The sequence below is a fragment of the Ursus arctos genome, unplaced genomic scaffold (genome assembly GCF_023065955.2).
Source record: "Ursus arctos isolate Adak ecotype North America unplaced genomic scaffold, UrsArc2.0 scaffold_2, whole genome shotgun sequence".
In the NCBI taxonomy this organism is placed as follows: domain Eukaryota; kingdom Metazoa; phylum Chordata; class Mammalia; order Carnivora; family Ursidae; genus Ursus; species Ursus arctos.
In genome coordinates this window covers 31,503,883-31,523,581 of record NW_026622874.1, presented here as the reverse complement: position 1 = coordinate 31,523,581, position 19,699 = coordinate 31,503,883, and the positions used below count along the sequence as shown (strand labels likewise).

At 51.9% G+C, this 19,699-nt stretch overlaps 1 protein-coding gene across 14 annotated transcripts in view; it reads right to left on the bottom strand.

Annotated features, from left to right (window-relative positions):
- Positions 1-19,699, bottom strand: part of LAMB3 (laminin subunit beta 3) — a 73,039-nt gene that overhangs the window by 10,458 nt on the left and 42,882 nt on the right. For 13 of the 14 annotated variants that reach the window (XM_057314762.1, XM_057314761.1, XM_048224868.2 and 10 more), the window contains 11 exons: positions 13,971-14,085; positions 13,363-13,436; positions 9,369-9,560; positions 7,925-7,988; positions 7,300-7,493; positions 5,157-5,277; positions 4,239-4,427; positions 2,913-3,068; positions 2,372-2,568; positions 1,934-2,045; positions 730-1,108 (listed from right to left, as the gene is read on the bottom strand). In XM_057314762.1, coding sequence (XP_057170745.1) covers positions 730-1,108; positions 1,934-2,045; positions 2,372-2,568; positions 2,913-3,068; positions 4,239-4,427; positions 5,157-5,277; positions 7,300-7,493; positions 7,925-7,988; positions 9,369-9,560; positions 13,363-13,436; positions 13,971-14,085 — 1,793 coding nt within the window. Of the gene's footprint in view, positions 1-729; positions 1,109-1,933; positions 2,046-2,371; positions 2,569-2,912; positions 3,069-4,238; positions 4,428-5,156; positions 5,278-7,299; positions 7,494-7,924; positions 7,989-8,514; positions 9,342-9,368; positions 9,561-13,362; positions 13,437-13,970; positions 14,086-19,699 lie in introns of those variants that run through there. The other variant, XM_026509068.4, reaches the window with a different exon arrangement.

Genomic DNA, 19,699 nt, shown 5'->3' with positions numbered 1-19,699 from the left:
CTCCCCACCCCCTTTGCTGGTCTACCAGCCACCAAGTCCCTCCTGCGGGCTTTGCATTCTTCACCTACAGGCTTTGCTCTGGCATGGAACGTCCTTCCATGGAACACCCTTCCGTGCCTGCGTTTTCAGCCTCCCAAATACCCATAGACTCGCTACTCAATTCTGAGACTTAGGTCAGTCACATACCTGAATGACTCTGGGCACCGAAAAGTCAGCTAGCGCTTGGGGAATGCAAACTAATTATAGAAACTTCCAGAACCAAACCTTCCTAAGAAAGCGCTTCTGCTGGTAAGAAGGAGGTGTGGGTGGGGCCGCTCCCATTCCAAAGGCAAATACAAGTTATTTTTAGAGCCCCTGCCTCGCGGATGCCCTGTACCAGGGTGACTAATGCAGAGGTGACTCTCTCCCACAGGCAGTGCTGGGCACTTGAAAGAACACTGGGGCTCCTGCCTGTGCTCCGAGTCCCCGCCCTGCCCCTCAGTGGCCGCGTGACTCTGTCACATCACCTATCTATCTGTGCCTGTTTCCCCACCTGCAAAACGGAAGTAATGACACCCACCACACCAACCTCACCGGACTGCTATGATAGTTCAAAGAGAGAGCGCGTGTGAAAATGCTCTGTAAGCTGTAAAGGGCTGTGCGAGTGGAGGGAAGGACCAGCGTGTGCCACTTCTGTGAAACCGCGTGACGTAATTCTTCCCGGTGCCCGGCAGGGAAAGGCAAGTTTACCTGATGGAGAAAATGGCATTGGCCACCTGGGATACCTCCTGCTCGGTGACCGAGGGACGGGAGAGGATTGCTTGGATCTGCTCCATCTTGCTCTTTGCATTGGCAATCCGGGAGGCGAGGCCGGGATCGTCCAGGCTCAGACCCGGCCGTAGGCTGGTGGTGGCATTTCGGAGGCTGCCGAGGCGCAGGGACTGCCCCCGGAGATCGGCATCGTAGATCTGGAAGCAAGGGTGGCAGGCCACGCACACTGGGTAGCGGTCACAGTAACCTCGTTGGCACTGGTCACAGCGGGGTCCGGTCAAGCCAGGGCGGCAGAGGCAGCGGCCCGAGGCCTTGTCACAGCCTGGGCCCTCGGTTCCCCGGAAGTCACAGTCACAGGCTAAGGCAGGTAAAGACGATGGTCAGGGTTGGGGGTCAGGAAGCTAAAGGCATGTGGTGGGGAGGGCCTGAAGCAAGGTCTGACCTCAGGGCCCATCTACAGGGCTTGGAACAGTAGGTGGTCAAGGCCAGAGTAGAATCACAGCAATGGCCGCAACGAAAGCAAGCCCTTACTTAGCACCTACTGTGTGCCAGGCAACAGGCGCTGCCCTAAGTTAGACACCTGCCTGCACACACAGTCACTCTGTGACAGAGTTAGCCACCCTCATTTTCCCACGCGTGTAGACAGGCAACAGGCACAGAGATACTAAGTGCAGTGTGCCCTCAGGAAACAGAGGTCCTGGGGGCAGTGACTGGCCCCAGCCACTCAGTAAGACAGAGGCCACACTGAGACCAGACCTGGGTCTGCACGCTCCGGGGCCCATGCTCTGTGGCTACCTGTCAAACGGACTCTGGGGAATCACACCTTTCCCCTCAGGATGCACTTTCTCCATCAAGGAAGAAGCTCCTCCCCCTCCCTGCCCTGGAGATGGCTTCTGGGACATGCTGTCTCAGGGAAACGGGCAGCGAAGCAACCCTCCGGTCCCGGGCACAGGCACAGGGGGACGGCCTGACATCCGGCAGCCCTGGGGCTGAGAAGCTAAGCCGACGGCTGGCGCAGTTGAGGGGAACATGCGTGCTCACGGGGCTGCCAGGGCCCACCCCACACGTCCCAATACGGGACGTCTTCCCGCACCACAGACCCTCCCGCGCGCCCTCTACCAACTGCCCACCCGAGCGCTCGCCCCCCGTGCCCCTGCATCCCCCCGCTCAGTGAAGCACCCACCACGGCATGTCGTGCCTGCATCTCCGTACGTCCGGTCGGGACACTGGCGTATGGCTGCGGCGCTGCACGTCAGGCCACTAAACCCTTCTCGACAGGGGCACTGCCCTGTGAACTGCGGGGGAGAGTACCGTGAGGGCACCTGCCTCGCAGGCCCGGCCGTGCCCTGGCATCGGGGCCTGCGTCCCAGATCCCCGGTCAGCACACAGGGTCCAGGACGCGCTGACGGCCTGCAGAGCAGGTGTGCTCCCCGAAACAAGGGCTCCCATTCAGAGCCGAGCTCAGAAGTCGAAGCCCCGAATGGCCCCGTAGAAGGCTCCGAGCCACACAGGGAGGGAGAATGGGTACAGTCTGACTTTGGGCAGCGTGGAGGGGAGACAGAGGCTGGTGCGCAGGCCCCCTTTCCTACGGAGGGACCCAGGGGGCCACCGCCTCCTATACCTGGTTGCACTGGGGGCCGAGGGAGTTGTGAGGGTCACAGGCACACGGCTCACAGCCCCGACCGCTAGCCAGCTTCCAGTAGTAGGGAGCGCACTGGTCACATTTGGGGCCCACCACGTGGGGCAGACACAGGCACTGCCCACTCTCCTCATCGCACGGCATGTCCCGACGAGACCCCAGGAGGCTGCAGTCACAGCCTGCAGGAGGGAGGGTTACTGAGCTCGCAAGACAACGAAAGCACACCCCTAGAGGACACACATCAGGGAGAGGGTCCAGCCTGGGAGAAGAACCAGGCAGGGTCATTCTTTCCAGATAACCTGGCTGACTCACAAGGCCAGGGCGCTTTCCTGCCCAGCACCTGACAGCTCCCCCCCCCCCCCCCCCCCCCCCCCCCCGCTGACTCAGTGCCACCTTCTAACCCAGGCTTGTGCTGCCACCTGCTGGAGGCCCAGGGCACAGCACACAGCCCCGAGGTAAGTCAGGAGCCTGGGAGACCACGCCATCTTCCCCATGCTGTCCCAGGCTGGGTCCCCCTACTCACGGTGGCAGCCCTGTGGGTTGGCATAGGTGAGTCCCGTAAATCCTGGCTTGCACAGGTCACAGCGCTCCCCCTGCACGTGCTCCTTGCACACGCACTGCCCAGTCACCGGGTCACAGGGAACCCCCGGCACTGCCCCATCGGGATCACACTCGCAGGCTGAGAGACAAAAGCAACCACCACAGTAAACATAACAAGGAAAGGCAGAAAGCGAAGAGCAGATTGTAGAAGCCAGACTGCCCGGTTCAGATCTTTACTCCACCACTTACTAGCTTATAACCTTACAACCTTGGTCAGGTGACTTAACCCCTCTGTGCCTCAGTTTCCTCACCTGTAAAATGGGTGTAATGATACAACTCTCATAGATTTCCTCTGAGGAATAAATGAGTCAATGAAAAGCAGACAGAACAGTGTTTGGCACATGTTAAGTACTACAGAGGTTTTTGTGGTCATTATTTCCCAAACAACTGCTATGCGCCAAGCACTGAGCTGGGCACGCTTGCCTGTTGCCTTATGTAATCCTCATGACAACCCGGAAAGGTGGGAACACACTCAAGGTCACACAGCCAGTAACTGTAGGAAACAGAGGTCAACTTGTCTTTCTCTTTCCCTATACAAATAATAGCACCAGTAAGTGAACCAGCTTTCTCCCACCCCCACACCCAGACCTCTTGCAGGCCTTTCAAAATGCAGAGTCTTTCTCCATCTAAAAAGTCCTTCATGATTAACCCCGCCTGATTCAGATTGCTCCCGTCCATCTGCTCTCTCCTGTGCGAACGCACTGGGCTTGTGGACACGCTCAGTCCCTCCTGGCTGTTCCATGCAGATGTTCCTTCAGGAAACATTTCTTCGGCATCAGCTATGTGCCTGTCATGGCGCTAGGGCCTGAGGATATAGGACATAATCCCTGCCATGGAGGAGTTCTCAATACCGGCAGAGATCGAAAAACACAGAGCAAACCACATGACCACATGATAAAGGCAATAACACAAACACGGACGAAGGGCTTAGGGTGCCTTTTTCTCGTGTGGTTTACATTGCCAAACAAGTGTCTGTGTTTCCTGACAGCAGGAACTGTCTCTTATATTTACTTTTGTCTCTCCTATGTCCAAAATAAGAGCCACATAATTATCGATTGACTGATTGATTGATGGTCCAGAGGGGTTAAGCGATTTGCTTAGAAATCCACAGCTATATTAAAACAACTGCCCACAAGTCCTGACAAACAACCAAGGCTTCGTGCTTCCTGAGGGTCGAGTGTCCTCAGGGACACATACGCTGCGGTGAGTGTGGGCAGATGACACACTGGCCCCCAGGGTCCCTACTCACGGATACAGGTCTCCTGAATGGGAGCGCCGGGACGCCGGTTGCGGAAATAGTGCAGCTGACACCGCTCACAGTTCTTGCCCTCAGTGTGGTCCTGGCAGTTGTCACACACGCCTCCGTTTGTCCCCTGGCTCGCAGCAAACACAGCTGGGTCGAAGTGACAGCTCTCTGAGTGCCCGTTGCAGTCACACCCTGAAAATGGAGATTCCCAGGGCTGACCGTAGACCAGCCCCACTTCCGTCCACAAAGCACGTTCCACACCAATGCACTGACATCTCTTACAACTCTCCAAGAAGTTCAGGTCTAGGAAATGGGGAAACTGAGGCCCAGGGAGGCTTGTCTAAGTCATTTAAGGTTATATGGCCAGTAAGAAAGCAGACTAGAGTAAGAATTCAGGCCTACTACCCCCCAGTATGGGGACTAACCCAAGAATAACATCTGTGTGGGGCCAAAAAGGGAGCCCTTTGATGGTCCATCCCAACGCTCCCCCATTGCCACCACGGATCTCCTGCTGGGTCACTGCCTCTCTCTGGGCTGGAGACCCTTGTTTCTCCCACTTGGGCAGACAAAGGCCCTGACTCCAGGGGGCCCTCTGAAGTAGGAAACCAGGTATGGCCTAGACAGGACAACGTAAGTGGAGGGGACAGAAGAAAGTGGATCTGGGGATACCATGAAGTCCATGTGGCATTGGACCTTTGGGCCTGGGTGAGAAGAAGGTTTGGGGAGGCAGAGGGTGGTTGCAACACAAAATCCCTCCATCCCCACAGAGTAAGGAAAGCTTATATTACCGGGGTGCGATCAAGATTAGATTTAAATAATAAAGAATAGATTCGCCCTGTGTCCAGGTGAGATCATTGAGGCCCAGAGAGGCCAGCACCCCACCCAGCCACTACAGGGGAGACGGTGAGTCCAGGACCCTACGCTGGCATTCGTGTGGGTCCTGGTCATCTGCGGGTCTCCAGGGCCGATTGCTGTAGAAGGGTGCACAGCGTTCACAGTTGGGGCCAGCAGTGTTGTGCTGGCAGACGCAGACATCGTGGACCTGGAAAAGGGGCCACCTGTTATCAGGAATAATCATCAAAGGAACGTCCCCGCGATGGACCTGCCCTTTCCCCTCCCCTCCCCCCCACCCCCCACCGCTCAGGGTCCAGCTCAGACCCCACATCTTCCAGCTTTCACTCAGCTCCAGAGACACTCCCAGCTGCCTGCTTGTGTGCTGTTGTGGGTTTGTGTGTGCGTGTGCGCGCACGGGCCCTTCTACTCTAACTAGGCTTTTTAAAGCTCATTCCTGGGGACCTGGATGGCGCAGTCGGCTGAGCATCTGACTCTTGGTTTGGGCTCAGGTCCTGATCAAGCCCCACATCGGGCTCTGCGCTCCAAGTGGAGCCTGCTTGGGACTCTCTCTCCCTCTCCCCCTGCCCCTCCCCGCCCCGTGTACTCTCTCACTCTCAAATAAATACATCTTAAATAAATAAATAAATAAATAAATAAATAAATAAATAAATAAATAAAAACTCACTCCTTGCCCTTGGACATCCCCACGATCCCCAGTTCAAAGCAGCACCTGGAAGGTGCCCAGACACCCTTATTGGCAAACTACGATTCTAGAACTTTGTGGGCCCTCTGGAGTTTATATTCCAACAATCTTTGACTGCGGCTGTTTGGCTAATGGGACCACTATGATCAATCGTTACTAGACTCATTAAGATATAAAAACAGAATAGCTACTGTGTGCTCACTGTCTTCTGCATTAAGCCTGACACCCTTCGCCTGGCATTAAAGACTCGGATGGCACTGGCCCCATCTTCGTTTCCCACTCGGAACAGCACAGCCAAGCTGAACCTCCAGCTGTGTCCTGCACAGCCCTGTTTTTCCCCACCTCTTGGCCTTCGCTGATGTTTTTCTTTCTGCCTGGAATTCCCTCCTCTCTCCCCTCACCAGTAAGATCCTGCCAGCTAGAATGACACCTTCTTCATCGGGTCTCCCTGGATCTCAATCCTGGATGCAACGCCAGAGTCACGTGGGAAGCTTTTAAAAAAAAAATACCATTGCCAGGCCCAGTTCCATCCAAACCTCAGGGACAAGGGCCAGACATTGGTACTTTTTAAAGTGGTGATTGGGGGGTGCGGCCAGATGCGGGAGCCCCTGGGGCTGGGCGTGCCCTATCCCTCCTCTCCATCTCCCAGCACATTGTATTCCTCATCCGTCAGCAGTCCGATTCGGCCTGTGTTCGTCTCTAGGCCCTAATACATGACACATTCCTGGAGCCGGTCTCCCTCTGGCCTCCTCTGCAGCCCTGGCAGGGGCTGGCCCAGCCATGGGAAGGACGAAGCTGCCCAGGGCTCACTTCACCTGTGTTTCCCTTGCAGGCCGTTTTACACGACTGCCCTGTGCCCGTCTACCGCCAGGGTAAATGAGCTCCCTATGTGAACAGAAGAAAAGAAGCCCCAGAAAAGCGAAATGACAGCTTCTTCTGCCTCGGAGCCCAAAGTTCTCTCTCCTTTACTGATGGTTCTCACATGTGGTTTCCCAGCAAAACCCCCAGGGCTCCTGGTGAAGCTGAAGTTCCCCCTCCCATCCCCGATGCATCTGACTCAGCGCTCTGTTCTCTCACCCTGCCCCTGACCTCGCCACCAGATGGGACTCTAGAGTCCCCAAACCAGTGCCTCTCCACCCTGGCAGTGCTGAGAATCCCCTGGAAGCTTTAAAAACCAATAATAAAACTGGAATATCTGAGGAAGGAGGTCTGGGCACTTTTTTTTTTTAAGATCCCCAGGAAATTATAACATGTAGCCAGGGTTGAGCTGCATTGCCTTAAGCTCCTTCAAGACCCACAGATGCGCTTACAGGTGACTGAAAATCAAACCCTCACAAGCCAGAAGGCAGGCTTAATTAAGGAAGTGCTACAAAATTCTGATCTCTGAAAGAATCATCACTTAGACTCTTTTCCACCATTGCTAAAATCTTAAAAGACCCAAGTCCTCGTTTTATAGGAGCCCCAGGAATGGCCTTCGTCTGCTTTGGTCTTGCTCTCCCCTCAGCCCTTCCCACCCGGGGCTGTCACCTGCACGGTGGCGGAGGGGCCGGCCGAGGCTCCGGGCTGCGGGGTGCAGCGGTCGGCGTGGCCGTGGCAGAAGCAGCTGCCTTGCAGACGCAGCTGGGACACGGCGTAGTAGGCACTGGGGGGGTAGTAGCCTCTCTGGGGCACAGGGGCCAGCCTGGTGAAGTTAACTCTCAAGTTTGTGATTGCCGCCAGCTCTGAGAGGGGGCAAGCAACGAGGAGGGAGGGGGTTGGGGAAGGGAAAGTAAAAAAAAAAAAAAAAAAAAGGAAGTTAGATGCAAAATCGAGTCTCCTCTGGCTGGATGAATAAGGAAAGGAATTCTGATCTCACCACCCCATCTTCCCTGCCTTCCTAAGGTTGGTTATATCAGGAGCCATCCTCCTCAGCCCTCAACCCTCCCAAGGCAGAGAAGACCCCTGCCCTCCACCTCAGGCCTCCTGAGTCTACCACCCAGCCCAATGGAACAAGCAGGGTGAGTATTAAACCCAACCACGTGGACAGAAATATGAAAGACCAGGGAATTTCTGTGACCCAAGTTCCAACCAACCAACCATTTCAAGTCCCAAGTTCCAAGTTTCGCTTCCCACCCATAGTTCCACCACAAGCAAGAGGAGTAACCACACTGACCTTGAATTTTTTGACTTTGAGTGGCCGGAATCCCAGATGCTAAATCCATAATGTTAAGTTGAACCTACAGAGAAAGAGGGAAGGGAAGGCCTCGGGAAGAGGTAAATGGGGTACCCCACGCTCAGAGGAAGTCTCCCTTCCCACCTAAGCCCCATCCCTGTCACACTGCTCAAAGGTCCTTCTCACCGGGAGCCTTGAGCAGACCATGGATGTGAGGGCTGCCAACCACCTGACGGAATGAAATGATCACTGGGCCCTAAATGTGTGTGTGTGTGTGTGTGTGTGTGTGTGTGTGTACCGGCAACTTCTTGTGTGTGTGTGTGTGTGTGTGTGTGTACCGGCAACTTCTCTCTACTTGGAAATACAGATACCCCAAGAATTTCCTGATTTCCTTGGGTCAAAAATAATGGTAAGATGCAGAATGTGCACATGAGGGTTTAGGGAAAACTAATTTTCCAAACACCTTGGATGAATGAGAAGGTCCAGGACCCAAGGATTCATGGAGGTGGTCACCACCACCCTCTAGACAACCCCCATTTCCACGATGCTTTTCCTTTTTCATAAAAACAACTCATTCTATGGAACTTCACCTGAATGTCCCAGAGCTTTCATGACAGCCCTCCACGGGTCAGGAAAAAGTCCTGTGTTCTGATCTGGTGTCTAGGGAGTGTGGCTAATTAACATGGATGTGGGCTGGACTGTAACTGCGAAGGAAAGAGGCACCGCCCACAGGGAGGGCAGCTCGCTGAGCACTGGGTGCCTAGGGGAGCCACAGGGAGGGAGCCTGAGCCAGAGAAGGCAGGACAGAACCCGCAGCCTCCCTCAAGTGGCGGGGAGGGGAAAGGCAGTTACGAAAGAAATGCAAGAATCCCAGCCCAGGTGGGAGGAGTCAGGGCGAGAGTTCTGAGCTGTTTCTAGAGGCAGGTTCTCGGTTTCTCGGTTTCTCGCTCAGGGTGTAAGTGCCGGTGACCTGCAGCTGTGGCTTGTACCTGAATTTCCCCAAGGGCCAGGTGGAGGGATTAAACTGAGAAAGCTCATTCTTGTGTTCAACCCTATCAAGGTGAAATCAGAGATGGGATTCAATTTGTGTCATTTGCTCACTTGAATCTAAAATAACCATCTCAAAGTCCTCGCACAGAAGCAGAGTGGATTTTACCCTTTCCACCATGGGCACGTGCCAAGGAGCCGGGGGCGGTGGCTAAAGAAGAGGGCGGGGCTGGGTTATGCAGTGCCCTCAACGTGTTTTTGAAATATTCCTCCTGAGTAGCAAAGGGGACAAACAGCAAATATTCTGAAAGCAGCTAGGGAGCAGGAAAGACAGCGAGGCACACCCAGGGGCCATCTCTTCTCCAGAGGCTGGAGGACTATGTGAGCAACGTGACGCCAGGGACCGCCCCCCAACACACAACCCTGAGCCTACTTTTCGGAGTTCCCCTCTACCTACCTTCCCCCCATCCAGGCGCCCGTTGGGCCTCTGGGGCAGGGACTGGCACCGAACATCCTGCCAGCTCTGAGGCTGGCCCTGGTGGACCCGGGGGAAGGCGGAGGTGCAGTCGGCAGCCAGGTACTGGTACACCTGCCAGGTGTTGCCGAAGTCCGAGGAGCGCTCAATCAGCATCCCAGCGGGCATGGGCCCCTGCGGGGACACAGACAGCACGGGGGTCTTGCGGATGGACTGACTGATGGGAAGGGGACACCAGAGAGACACAATCATCGAAACAGGCTCCTAAGGGTGCACAGGTGGTTCCCCCGAAAGAATTACAGTGAGGGAGGGAGAAGGGGCACGAGAGGGAGCAAGTGGGCTTCGGGGCATCCGGGTCCTCCTGACAAACACTGGCCCTGTCAGATCTTCCCCAGGGGAACTGTGGAAACCAAGAGAAAGGTGATCTATACTCTAGAAGAATGGGATCCCTAGCTCAACCCAGGCGGTCAGGCCAGAAAATTATCCCACAGCCAAATGTCCGGGCCCTCCCAACCTCTCTCTCCACTTCACTGGAGAGGCCTTCCTAGATGACTACCTGACCTCGTCACTCCTGCTCGAGCCCCCTCCACGACCTGCATTAGCTAAAGATGGAATGCAAGTCTCTCAGCATGACGTGTCCTTCCTCCCCCTGCACTTTCACCCGGTTCTCGGGGCTCTCAATGCTGTCTTCATGCTGAGGGCTCCCAGCTTGGACCACACCCTCAGACTACAGGTCCAGAAACCCAGCCTCCAAACAGACCCCACACCAGGCCCTGTCTGCAGCTTCAGGGCCCATCCCCCTCACCTCTCTAGAAGATGGCACCTGATTTCCCGTTGTTCACTGTCACCTTGGTTCCACCCACCACCACGCACAAAATGGACTGTGTCGCCCCTAGAATAGCTTCCCACTATTTTTTTCCAGCTTTACTGAGATAGTATTGACATGTAATACATGTAAGATGTACAATGTGACGATTTGACACACGTACATACTGCAAAATAATTGTTGTCATAGTGTCACATCCATCCCCTCCCATAATTTCCATTTTGTGTGTGGGGGGGTAACTTGTAAGATTTATACTCTTAACCACTTTCAGGAATATAATACGGTGTTCAGTGCAGTCACCGTGCTGTACACTAGATTTCCAGAACTTCATCATCTTACAGCCGGAAGTTCGTGCCCTTTGACTAATATCTCCCCATCCCCCGCCCCCAGACCCTGCCAACCACCATTCTAGTGTCTATCTGTATGGGTTCAGCTTTTTTAGATCCCACATATAAGTGAGAACACGTGGTGTTTGTCTTTCTTTGTCTGACTTATTTCACTTAGCAGAATACCCTCAAAGTCCACCTATGTTGTCTCCAAAGCCAGGATTCCCTTCTTTTTTATAGTTGAATATCCCATCACGGATAGATACATGGACAGGGATTACATTCTGTTTGTCTGCTGATGGATACTTAGCTTCTTCCCATGTCTCGGGCTACTGCGAATAATGCTGCAATGAACACGAATGTAGAGATATCTCCTCGAGACAGGGATTTCATTTCCTTCTGATATACACCCAGGTGGAATTGTCAGATCATAGGGTAGCTCTGTTTTCAGTCTGTGGAGGAACCTCCATATTATTTTCACGGGGGGCTACACCAGTTTACATTCCCACCAACGGTGCCCAAGGGGTCCTTTTTCTCCACATCCTCGCCAGCACGTGCAGCGTGCGTCTTGGATCACAGCCCTTCTAACAAGCCTGAGGTCATGTATCAGCGCAGTTTTGATCTGCATTTTTCTGAGGATTCATGGCGTTGAGCATCTTTGCACTGGCCTGCTGGCCATCTGTGTGTCTTCTTCGGAGAGAGGTCTATTCAAGTTCTCTGCCTGCGCTTCTTGAATGAGTCTGAACTCCTGGCCAGGTCCTGTGCCATGTGGACCTGTGTCCTCAGCTCACCTGGTGTCCTGTGCACCTCCATCTTTCCAAGCAAGCCCTCAGCTGCACCATGCTCAGTCCTTCCTCAGAGCCTTTGTTCAGCTTGTTTCTTCTGCCTGAATGTTCTTCCCCCTGGTGGGCTCCTTCTCATTTTTTGTTCTCAGCTTAAATGTCACCTCCTCCGGAGATTTTTCGTACCTATCTAGCGCACATTCTTCTGCCCACACTCTGCCCACCTTACCTCATTCCAGCATTTTGTTTGTTTCCTTCATAAATGTCACCACAATTTCCAATCATTTATTTGTGGGCTTGCTGCTTTTGATTCCACTCCCCCTAGACCACGGTTTCCCAGCCTTTGGCTCTGTTACTATTCGGAGCTGGCTAATGCCTTGCGTGGGCCGTCCCGATCATCAGAAGACGATTAGCAGCCTCCCTGACTCTACATGTGAGATGTCAGTCGCATACCCATAGTCGTGACAACCAAGAATGTCTCCAGAAACTGCCAAATATCCCCTAATTGAGACCCACTACAGTAAACCATAGGCCCCCATCTGTCTTGTTCAAGTTGCACCCTCAACATCGAGCACAAAGGAGGCACTTAGTCATTTGTTGAATGAATGGATGAAGCTTTAGTCTACTTCCCTCCTCCCCATTTATGTCTGCAAACTCATCTCTCACCAGCTTGTAGACTTCCACGTCCCTACTTCTCACCACCACATACACACTTTCCCCTCCAGACCCTATATATGCATTCCGTTGGCCCCTCCCCAGTTACATACCTTCTTGCCTCTTGCCTCCAGGCCTCTGCACTTTAGGGTTGGTTCTCTTGGCCCAAGAATGAACTTTGCCCTTTGCCTGGCTATGAGTGGTCTACAAAGGTTCACCTTTTCTGGGCATTCTGTGACTCACACCCCCAAAGACAGACCAAGCTGGACACCCCTCTGTGTTCCCAGCACCATTTCCTACCAATATCAGAGCACACGTCCTACCTCCTCAGCGTCAGTCCCTGTCTTCCCGACAGACACTAGAGCAATGTGAGAACCACGATTTAGCTTCATTCATCTTTCGATCCCTAACATCTGGCCCCAAACCTAACATACAACCAGTGTTCAGTATGTGCGTAGCAAGAATGGACGAGTAAATGAATGAGTGAGTAATGAACAAGCAATGTACTAACAATATCCATCCAGATGGACGTTGCCCTTCAAAGTTGTCACCTTTAGAGACTGGGCATTTATTCAAATGATACTGCCATTTCTCAAAATACTTTTGACCTTTTCTTGAAGAGAGGATGTCAGAGCTAACTTTCTGAGTTAAGGAAGAAATTAGATCCTATTGCTTTTTATTCACAGCTCATTTTAGCGCCTGAAAATGATATCACCCTTCGTGATCATCTAATCTTATTAACCAAGCTTCATCCTTAATTATTTGACTATTTCTGTAGAAAGAATAAAATCAAAACTTCTCTGGAAAAAAAAAAAAAAAAGACCTGTGACAAATGAACAAAAATGTTCCTGCCCAAAGGAGTATCTCGGGAGACTAGTCTAAAAGCAGAATCCAAAAGTACTCTGAGAAATAACAGCAGTGAATGATACATGGCGCACCAAGGGGGCTGCTCTGAAAGCACATCTTTCATAAGGATGGGCCAGTTATTGGCTGTTTGTTAAATTCAATCTCATCATCACAATTATTAAACATACCAAGAATACACAGCTGTATAATAACTGACCAGACCCAATGAACTGGTACTTGGCAGAGCTGAATTAATTAGATGGGTTGAGGATGGGGGATACAAAGAGGAAGCGGATATAACCCCTGCATGGCCAGGACAGGGGGCCTGGAGGTGCCACTGTGTTCCCAGGAGTGGGCCTCTGCTGTCACCATGATACAGACCCAGGGTAAGTGTCACCTTAGCCTGGGGAAGTAGAGCCCACCTACCATGTGCTGCCATCACCCCAAGCCTGGGGAGACAAAGCCACTGTGCTCCCCATAAGCCCAAGCCCACATGGCCCAGGGTCCCCCTCTCCTACTCCTGCCATCCCCAGGAAGCACACCTTAAAATCCATCATGATGTCTCGAAGCTGGAACCTCTTGCCCAGGTCTAACTGCAGAGAGACGGGGTTCACATCTGGAAAGACAAAAAGTAGAAACTTTAGACCAGAGAAATTCTACCTTTCTAGCCCTGAAGGAGGCTCTGGACTCTATTAGCTCTGGAAAGTCAGACACACTAAGCTTGATCCTCTGATTTTCCTCTTGGAGAGGAATGGTACGAACATGCTTCTCCCTATACTTCCTACTCAAGATCCCATCTGTCCTTTGCCAAATTTCCTTCCCATCATCTCCTGATGACCCTAACACGCTGAAGGATTTCAACATGTCTGCTCTACAAGTTCAAGTCCTTCAACGAGCTCATTGTAACTAAGTGGGGTAAAATAAAGGCATTCTTCGCTCTTCTTAACCTTTCCTTAACTTCTAGCAGATTCTTCTACCTACAGCATCTGAGAGACCTCAAATATAGAGGCAGAAGGTCTGTCAACCACACATGTCCCACCACCATAAGAAATGCCAGGGACATCCAAAAGGGCTCCCGGGCACCTTCCAACCACCCCCACCCTCTGGGACCTCCCACAAGTTTAGGCCCCTGGAGATGGCCGGAGCTTACCATTCTGTGACTGCCACCAGCGCATGGGGCCTGAGGATGAAACCACATTCTCCACTCGGTGACTGTTGTAATTGTGAGGCAACCTAGAGTCACACTTGCAGCATTTCATCTGCCACTGTGGGACAGGGAGAGGACAGAGCCTCGTGGGTGAGGTCCAGAGAGGATTCCCCCTGCATCCTGATAGCCTAGAACTTTCCCTCCATGGAAATCCTACCCTTAGGGATCCACTGGTTTCATTAATACCCTCAGACAGATTAGCCTCTTAAAACAAGGCTATCGGTCATCTTTGAATGTAATTCTTTTGTGTTCCTCCCAACGTACAGGTAAGTGACCAGTGGATAGGCATTATTGCCAGGAAAGAGCTGTGAGGTGGCAGAAAAACAATGGTACAGAACATTGCCTCAAAGAGAAACTTGACGGGTGCCTGGGTGGCTCAGTCGGTTAAGCGTCTGACTCTTGGTTTTGGCTCAGGTTGTGATCTCAGGGTTGTGAGATCAAGCCCCACATCCAGCTCCACACTCAGCACAGAGTCTGACTGGAAGTCTCGTTTTCCTTCTCCCTCTGCCCCTCCCCCTGCTTACTCTCTAGATAAATACATAAATAAATAAATTAATTAAATCTTTAAAAAAAAACAGAGAAATCTGAAGAGAATATCAAGAGCAAAAAGAAGAAAAGATGAGGAACTCACTTTAATTGCGTACCTTCCATGTGCTGGGTATAAGTTAGTTTTATATCTCATTTCACCTAATGCTGGCAGATCCAGGGAAAACTGAGTTTCTGAGCATCAAGGAGAGGGAACACAGCAAAGGACTTTGGGTTCCAGTCCTAGCTCTGTTCCCCCATTTTCTAGGCTCAGTTTTCTCCTCTGCAGATTGAGTGGAGGTTGGAATCGAACCATTCATTCAATCATTCAACAAATATTTATTGAGTGTGTACTATGTGCTAGACCCTGCTCTGGATCTGGAGTATGATAGTGAACAAAACAAAGAGCCTGTCTTCAGGAAGCCAACATTACAGTAACATTTGGATGATCTCAAAGGCCTTCCAGCACCGACGTCTGGGACTTGAGGACCCTTTCCAGGTATGGCATTCCCTAACCACAGGAAAGAATCTGAGGGTCCCCAACCAAACGGAGCTTTGTGGTTAGGTGGTCCCAGGGCCAGGAATGCATAAGACAGAGGAAATCTGCAGCCCTGGGGCTAAGAGCAAGAGATCCCACATGAAGATCGAGTTTAGAGTAGGCAGTCAAAAAGGAAACAGCCTCGCTGGGGAGCTCTCCCCAAAACTACACCTTCCCTGGCCTGCCCATGCCCTGGAGTGAGATAAGAGAGAGAACTGAACCCCATGGGCTCCACAGCAGGCAGAGATCACCAAGCAAAAGAACAGGGCCAGAGTACATGGCCCTTGTTCTCCTAGTTTATATGTGTGTGCGCGCACACACACACACACACACACACACACACACACACACACACACAGCATGACCTTGCCCCAACTTCTCCATGCAACACAAATAAATTCTGTTTTCTCTGAGTTACCATGGTACCAGACCTTGTGCCTAGCGTAAAGAACACTGTTCAGAGGGCTCCATAATCACCCACAAGTAGAAGCTTGGACAAGAAACTCACTGGCCTGATGCTCCTCTGGGTGGGGACAACTGTATCTCCAAACACCCCATGCCTCTGCTTTCCCCGAAGGCCTCCACTCACCAGAACCAGGGGAAAGCTTTGGCTTCTCCAAGGCCTTCCACCTCCTGAACCTCTGCCCTGTCCAGGGAAGGTGACAAGCCAGTAAGGCTGATGTCTTAGTATGGGCAGTGTCTGTGGAACTGGTTAACCTGACAGGTCAGTCCCAAAGGGATTGAGTTAATATGCTGAGCCTGAGCCTGGGGTTATGGAAACTTCTTGCCCAACACCCATCTTCCCCCTCCACGGCTGACAAAGCCTGGCAGTGCTGAAGCAGAAGGGGAGCCAGGAGTCCTGGCCCTCTGAGCCTCTGCTACCCACCCAGCTTTCCAGCTCTCACCTCCAAAGTAAGAGAATTGTCACCCTTCCTGGGGCTTGGAGGTCTCCTCATCAGGTCCAAAAGTGCTTTATTAAACAATAATTGTATGACATTTAATGTTCAAATAATGGCTAGCACCTGTGCCCTGTATCGAGCCCCCGGTGCCTCCCTTCCCCCTCCCCGCTCACTGCCCCTCCCTCCCCACTTGCCCTGCTCCAGTTTTCTTCATAGTACGTATCTCCACTTGAAATAGTGTGCATTTATTGTCTGTTTATTTGCTTATATTATGTTTACTGTCTGCTATAAATGTATATTCTACGAGGGCTTCCTTTCCTGAATCCCTAGTGCTCAGAAAAGTGCCTTGCACACAGTAGGCCCTTCATACTTACTGAATGAAGAGTAAATACTCAGTAAGAGCTAACATTTTCATTATCACTAGACATTCTCTTCCTGCAGCCACGGAGTTTAAAAGGACGGATGGGGGATGGAGGTGATAAAATAGCAAAATTATGTGACAGAGAGCCCACCATGGGCCAGGCACTGTGCTAGGAGTTTGAATATGAAAACCTATTGAAGCCTCACAACAGCCCTACGTGGTAAGGAATATTATTCCCATTTTATGTATGTGAAAGATGAGGCTCAAAAAGGCTAGTGACTTTTCTACTGACCGACAGCCCGTGTCGGCCCCAGCACCAACACTAGAGAGGGTTCCTTAACACCTTCCCCTCCTCTCTCCCTCTTTCCCTCTCCCTCTCTCCCCCTCCCTCTGTGTCATCCTCTTCCTTCTGCTAGGAAACCAGGTGGGTGCACAGACATCATGGGAAGCATGGTAAAGGGTGACAATCTCAGTCTCACTCAAAGGACTTGGCCTGACCCTGCCGCTGACCACGAGGAAGCCTAAGGTGGAGAGAGCACTTTGGGAAGAAAGCTGGCTTCTCAGGCTGACCCAGCTCAGTTAACACAGAAACTGTAGATGTGTCAGTGGCTGAAATAAATACCTGAGCACTTAAAATAATCCTTTCTGGGCAAGAGAAGCCTTTTGCTGGAATCTGACTCTCTTCCAGAATCCTATTTTGGTCCCTGGCAGTGAGCGTGCCCTTCTCCCCACTCTGCACAGCCTCTCGGGGGCAAACTTTTCCACTGCCCAGCCTTTGTCTGCACTCAGCACATGTCCCGCAGAGAGACAAGGGCCAGCTGCCTTCCGGCTGCCTGTCACCAGAGCTCTCTCCCCAGCTCTGCTGGGACCTGATCCCAGCCTGATCCCTGGCCAAGACAGCGCCAGAAACAAGGCTCTTTCTTTCCTCAGGCCTGGGGCACCAGAGCTAGAACAGCTCAACCTGGAACTGGAAATGACCTTGATGGTCCCCAAAGGATGAAATATTATGTAACTATTAAAAAGACTGCTCATTTTAATTACTTGGGGGAAAATGATGACATTATAATGTTTTATGAATAACAAAAGTTGGGCATAAACATGTCTACGTCATGATCTCAAATACATAAATTTAAAGGAATAGGAAGTGTTTGGAATACACCAATAGATTAGGTTGAACCATATGAAATGGCTGATATTCAGCCAATCTGACCTACAAAAATGGCCACCCCACGCAGCTTACCCCAATATTTCTGGGTAATAGGATGATAGGGAAGGTTTTTCCTTATTTGTTCCTCTTTAATAATTTTAAACTTTAATACCTTGGATATATATTCGCTTTTTTACTCAGGAAAATAGACATTATTATAAAATAAAGCAAACTAAAAAACGTCCGGGGTGTTCAGCATGGGCTTTTTACCCTGCCTCCTGGCTCAGGCTTCCTAGTGAGCCTAGGGGTGCCCCATGCTCGCCCCACCTTCCCTCCACGTGTGCAGGCACTGATGGAAGATCAGATGCCCTCGTGGGCTTCAAACCTACGTGCTGCTTATCATAGAAACATAGCTAAAGGGGGGATTTATTGCAATCCTTAGAGACAGGCTAAGCCAACAGACTCAGGATAGGTATTTTAAGTGGCTCTGCTTGTCAACCAGCCAGCTGGATGGAGACCTGAAATAGAGCAGCTTGGGGCAGAAGCCCACGTGAAGACAAGCTGCTAACTTTCTCTTTCCCTCTGAGCCTCAGTTTCCCTTTCTATGTATTCTTGTATGCCTATGTGAGTATGTGTATAAATGCATGTGCGTGCTTCTCATCGCAAGGCTCTTCCCCTCCTGTGTGCTACGTGACTCCGGCACTCCCAGAGGTGGAGCTCTCAGCTGCAGCAGCTCCCCTCTCTGGGGTCAACTGGCCAACGTCCTCCTGGCTGCCCTACCTCAGAGACGCAGCATTATTATCAATTCAGCCTGTCAGGCCTCCAGCCAGTTTGGCTCCTACTTGCTCTCCATCTGGAAAGGCTGGGCCTCTTCCCTTATCCTGGAGCTTTCTAGAAGCTCAGCAGTCTGGCCGGAAGACAAACCCTCCCAGAGAGCTAGGGGGAGGGCCAAGGAGCGAGCAAGAGCCAGCAGGAGCCTGCATCGCGGTGGAAATAGGTGGGAAAACGAAGGTAAATGCAAATCAAAGCTCTGCGTCTTTGCAGAGCACAGAGCTCATTCGAGGGGAAGCAGGAGAATAGCCTCTGGTTTTCGGGGCCCGGCTCCCGCCCAAGAGCAAGCCACAGGCTGCCTGAGTCTATCTAAGGAGATAGCATCAGGGTCATGGCTGCCAGCCAGGGCCTAAAGAAAGGAAGCCAGGACAAAAACACTCCAGCTGCCTGCAAGAAAAAGCCTTCTCTCTCCTTGAGCTTCCTCGGTGGTACTATGCAGGCATGGAATAAGATAAGGAGGCTCCTTCTTGCGCTCACACGCTATGAGAATCTCCCCTACTCCAGCTTATCTGCTCAGAAGTTTACAACACTCCGAACAAGAATGCAAAGGAAGGAAGGAAAAAATAAAAGACACTAACCAGACGCCGTACTGGAGAAATACTCCTCTCAGCTAAGCGGGCAGAAGGAGCAGCAAGGCCCCCATTAGACCCCACTGGGATCCACAAGCCTCAGCCTTTCTAGGTCAGCGGATATTGCCGGTAAAGGTCAGGTCAGGTTCTGCCATGGTGCTGAGGAGGAAAGCCCCAGTGGTATAAGGCACTTTCAGCTTCATCTTCTCGCTTGTCATGAAGTAACACCTTCACCAAAGCCTTAACTCAACACTGCCCTCTCGCCGTCCAAACCGAATTCAGTAGACTGACTCTGAGGCTGATTAGAGACGCTGTGTACCACACACCCAGAAATTACACGGCACGGGGCTCTCTCCTGAGCACTGTGCATATATTATCTCACCTCATCCTTCCAAAATCTCTGAGGTCAGTATTTTACATTAAATGGTGGGTATACTCATTCGACAGATAGGAAAGCAAGTCTTAGAGAAGTTAAGAAATGTGTCCAAGTCCATAAAGCTGGGAAGAGATAAAGCAGGGATTTCTGCCCCAGGGTGTCTTCCCCTAAATCTTCTAGCCCTGTTCTAATTCAAGGGACACAGTGGTCACTTGGCAGCCACTGGCAGGGACCAGAGTTGGTTGTCAGGATGCTCCCTCCCTTCTTCCCTGGGAAGGACAGCCTCAGCCCCAGCCTGGACCTCTCCAGAAACAGAGGTATTTCCCTAGACCTGAGTGCAGAGAATTGCTTTGCCTGTCTGGAACTTTGCAGGCTCTGCCAGTGACAATGGTTCCTACAGCCCCTGAGGACAAAGAAGCAAAGTAG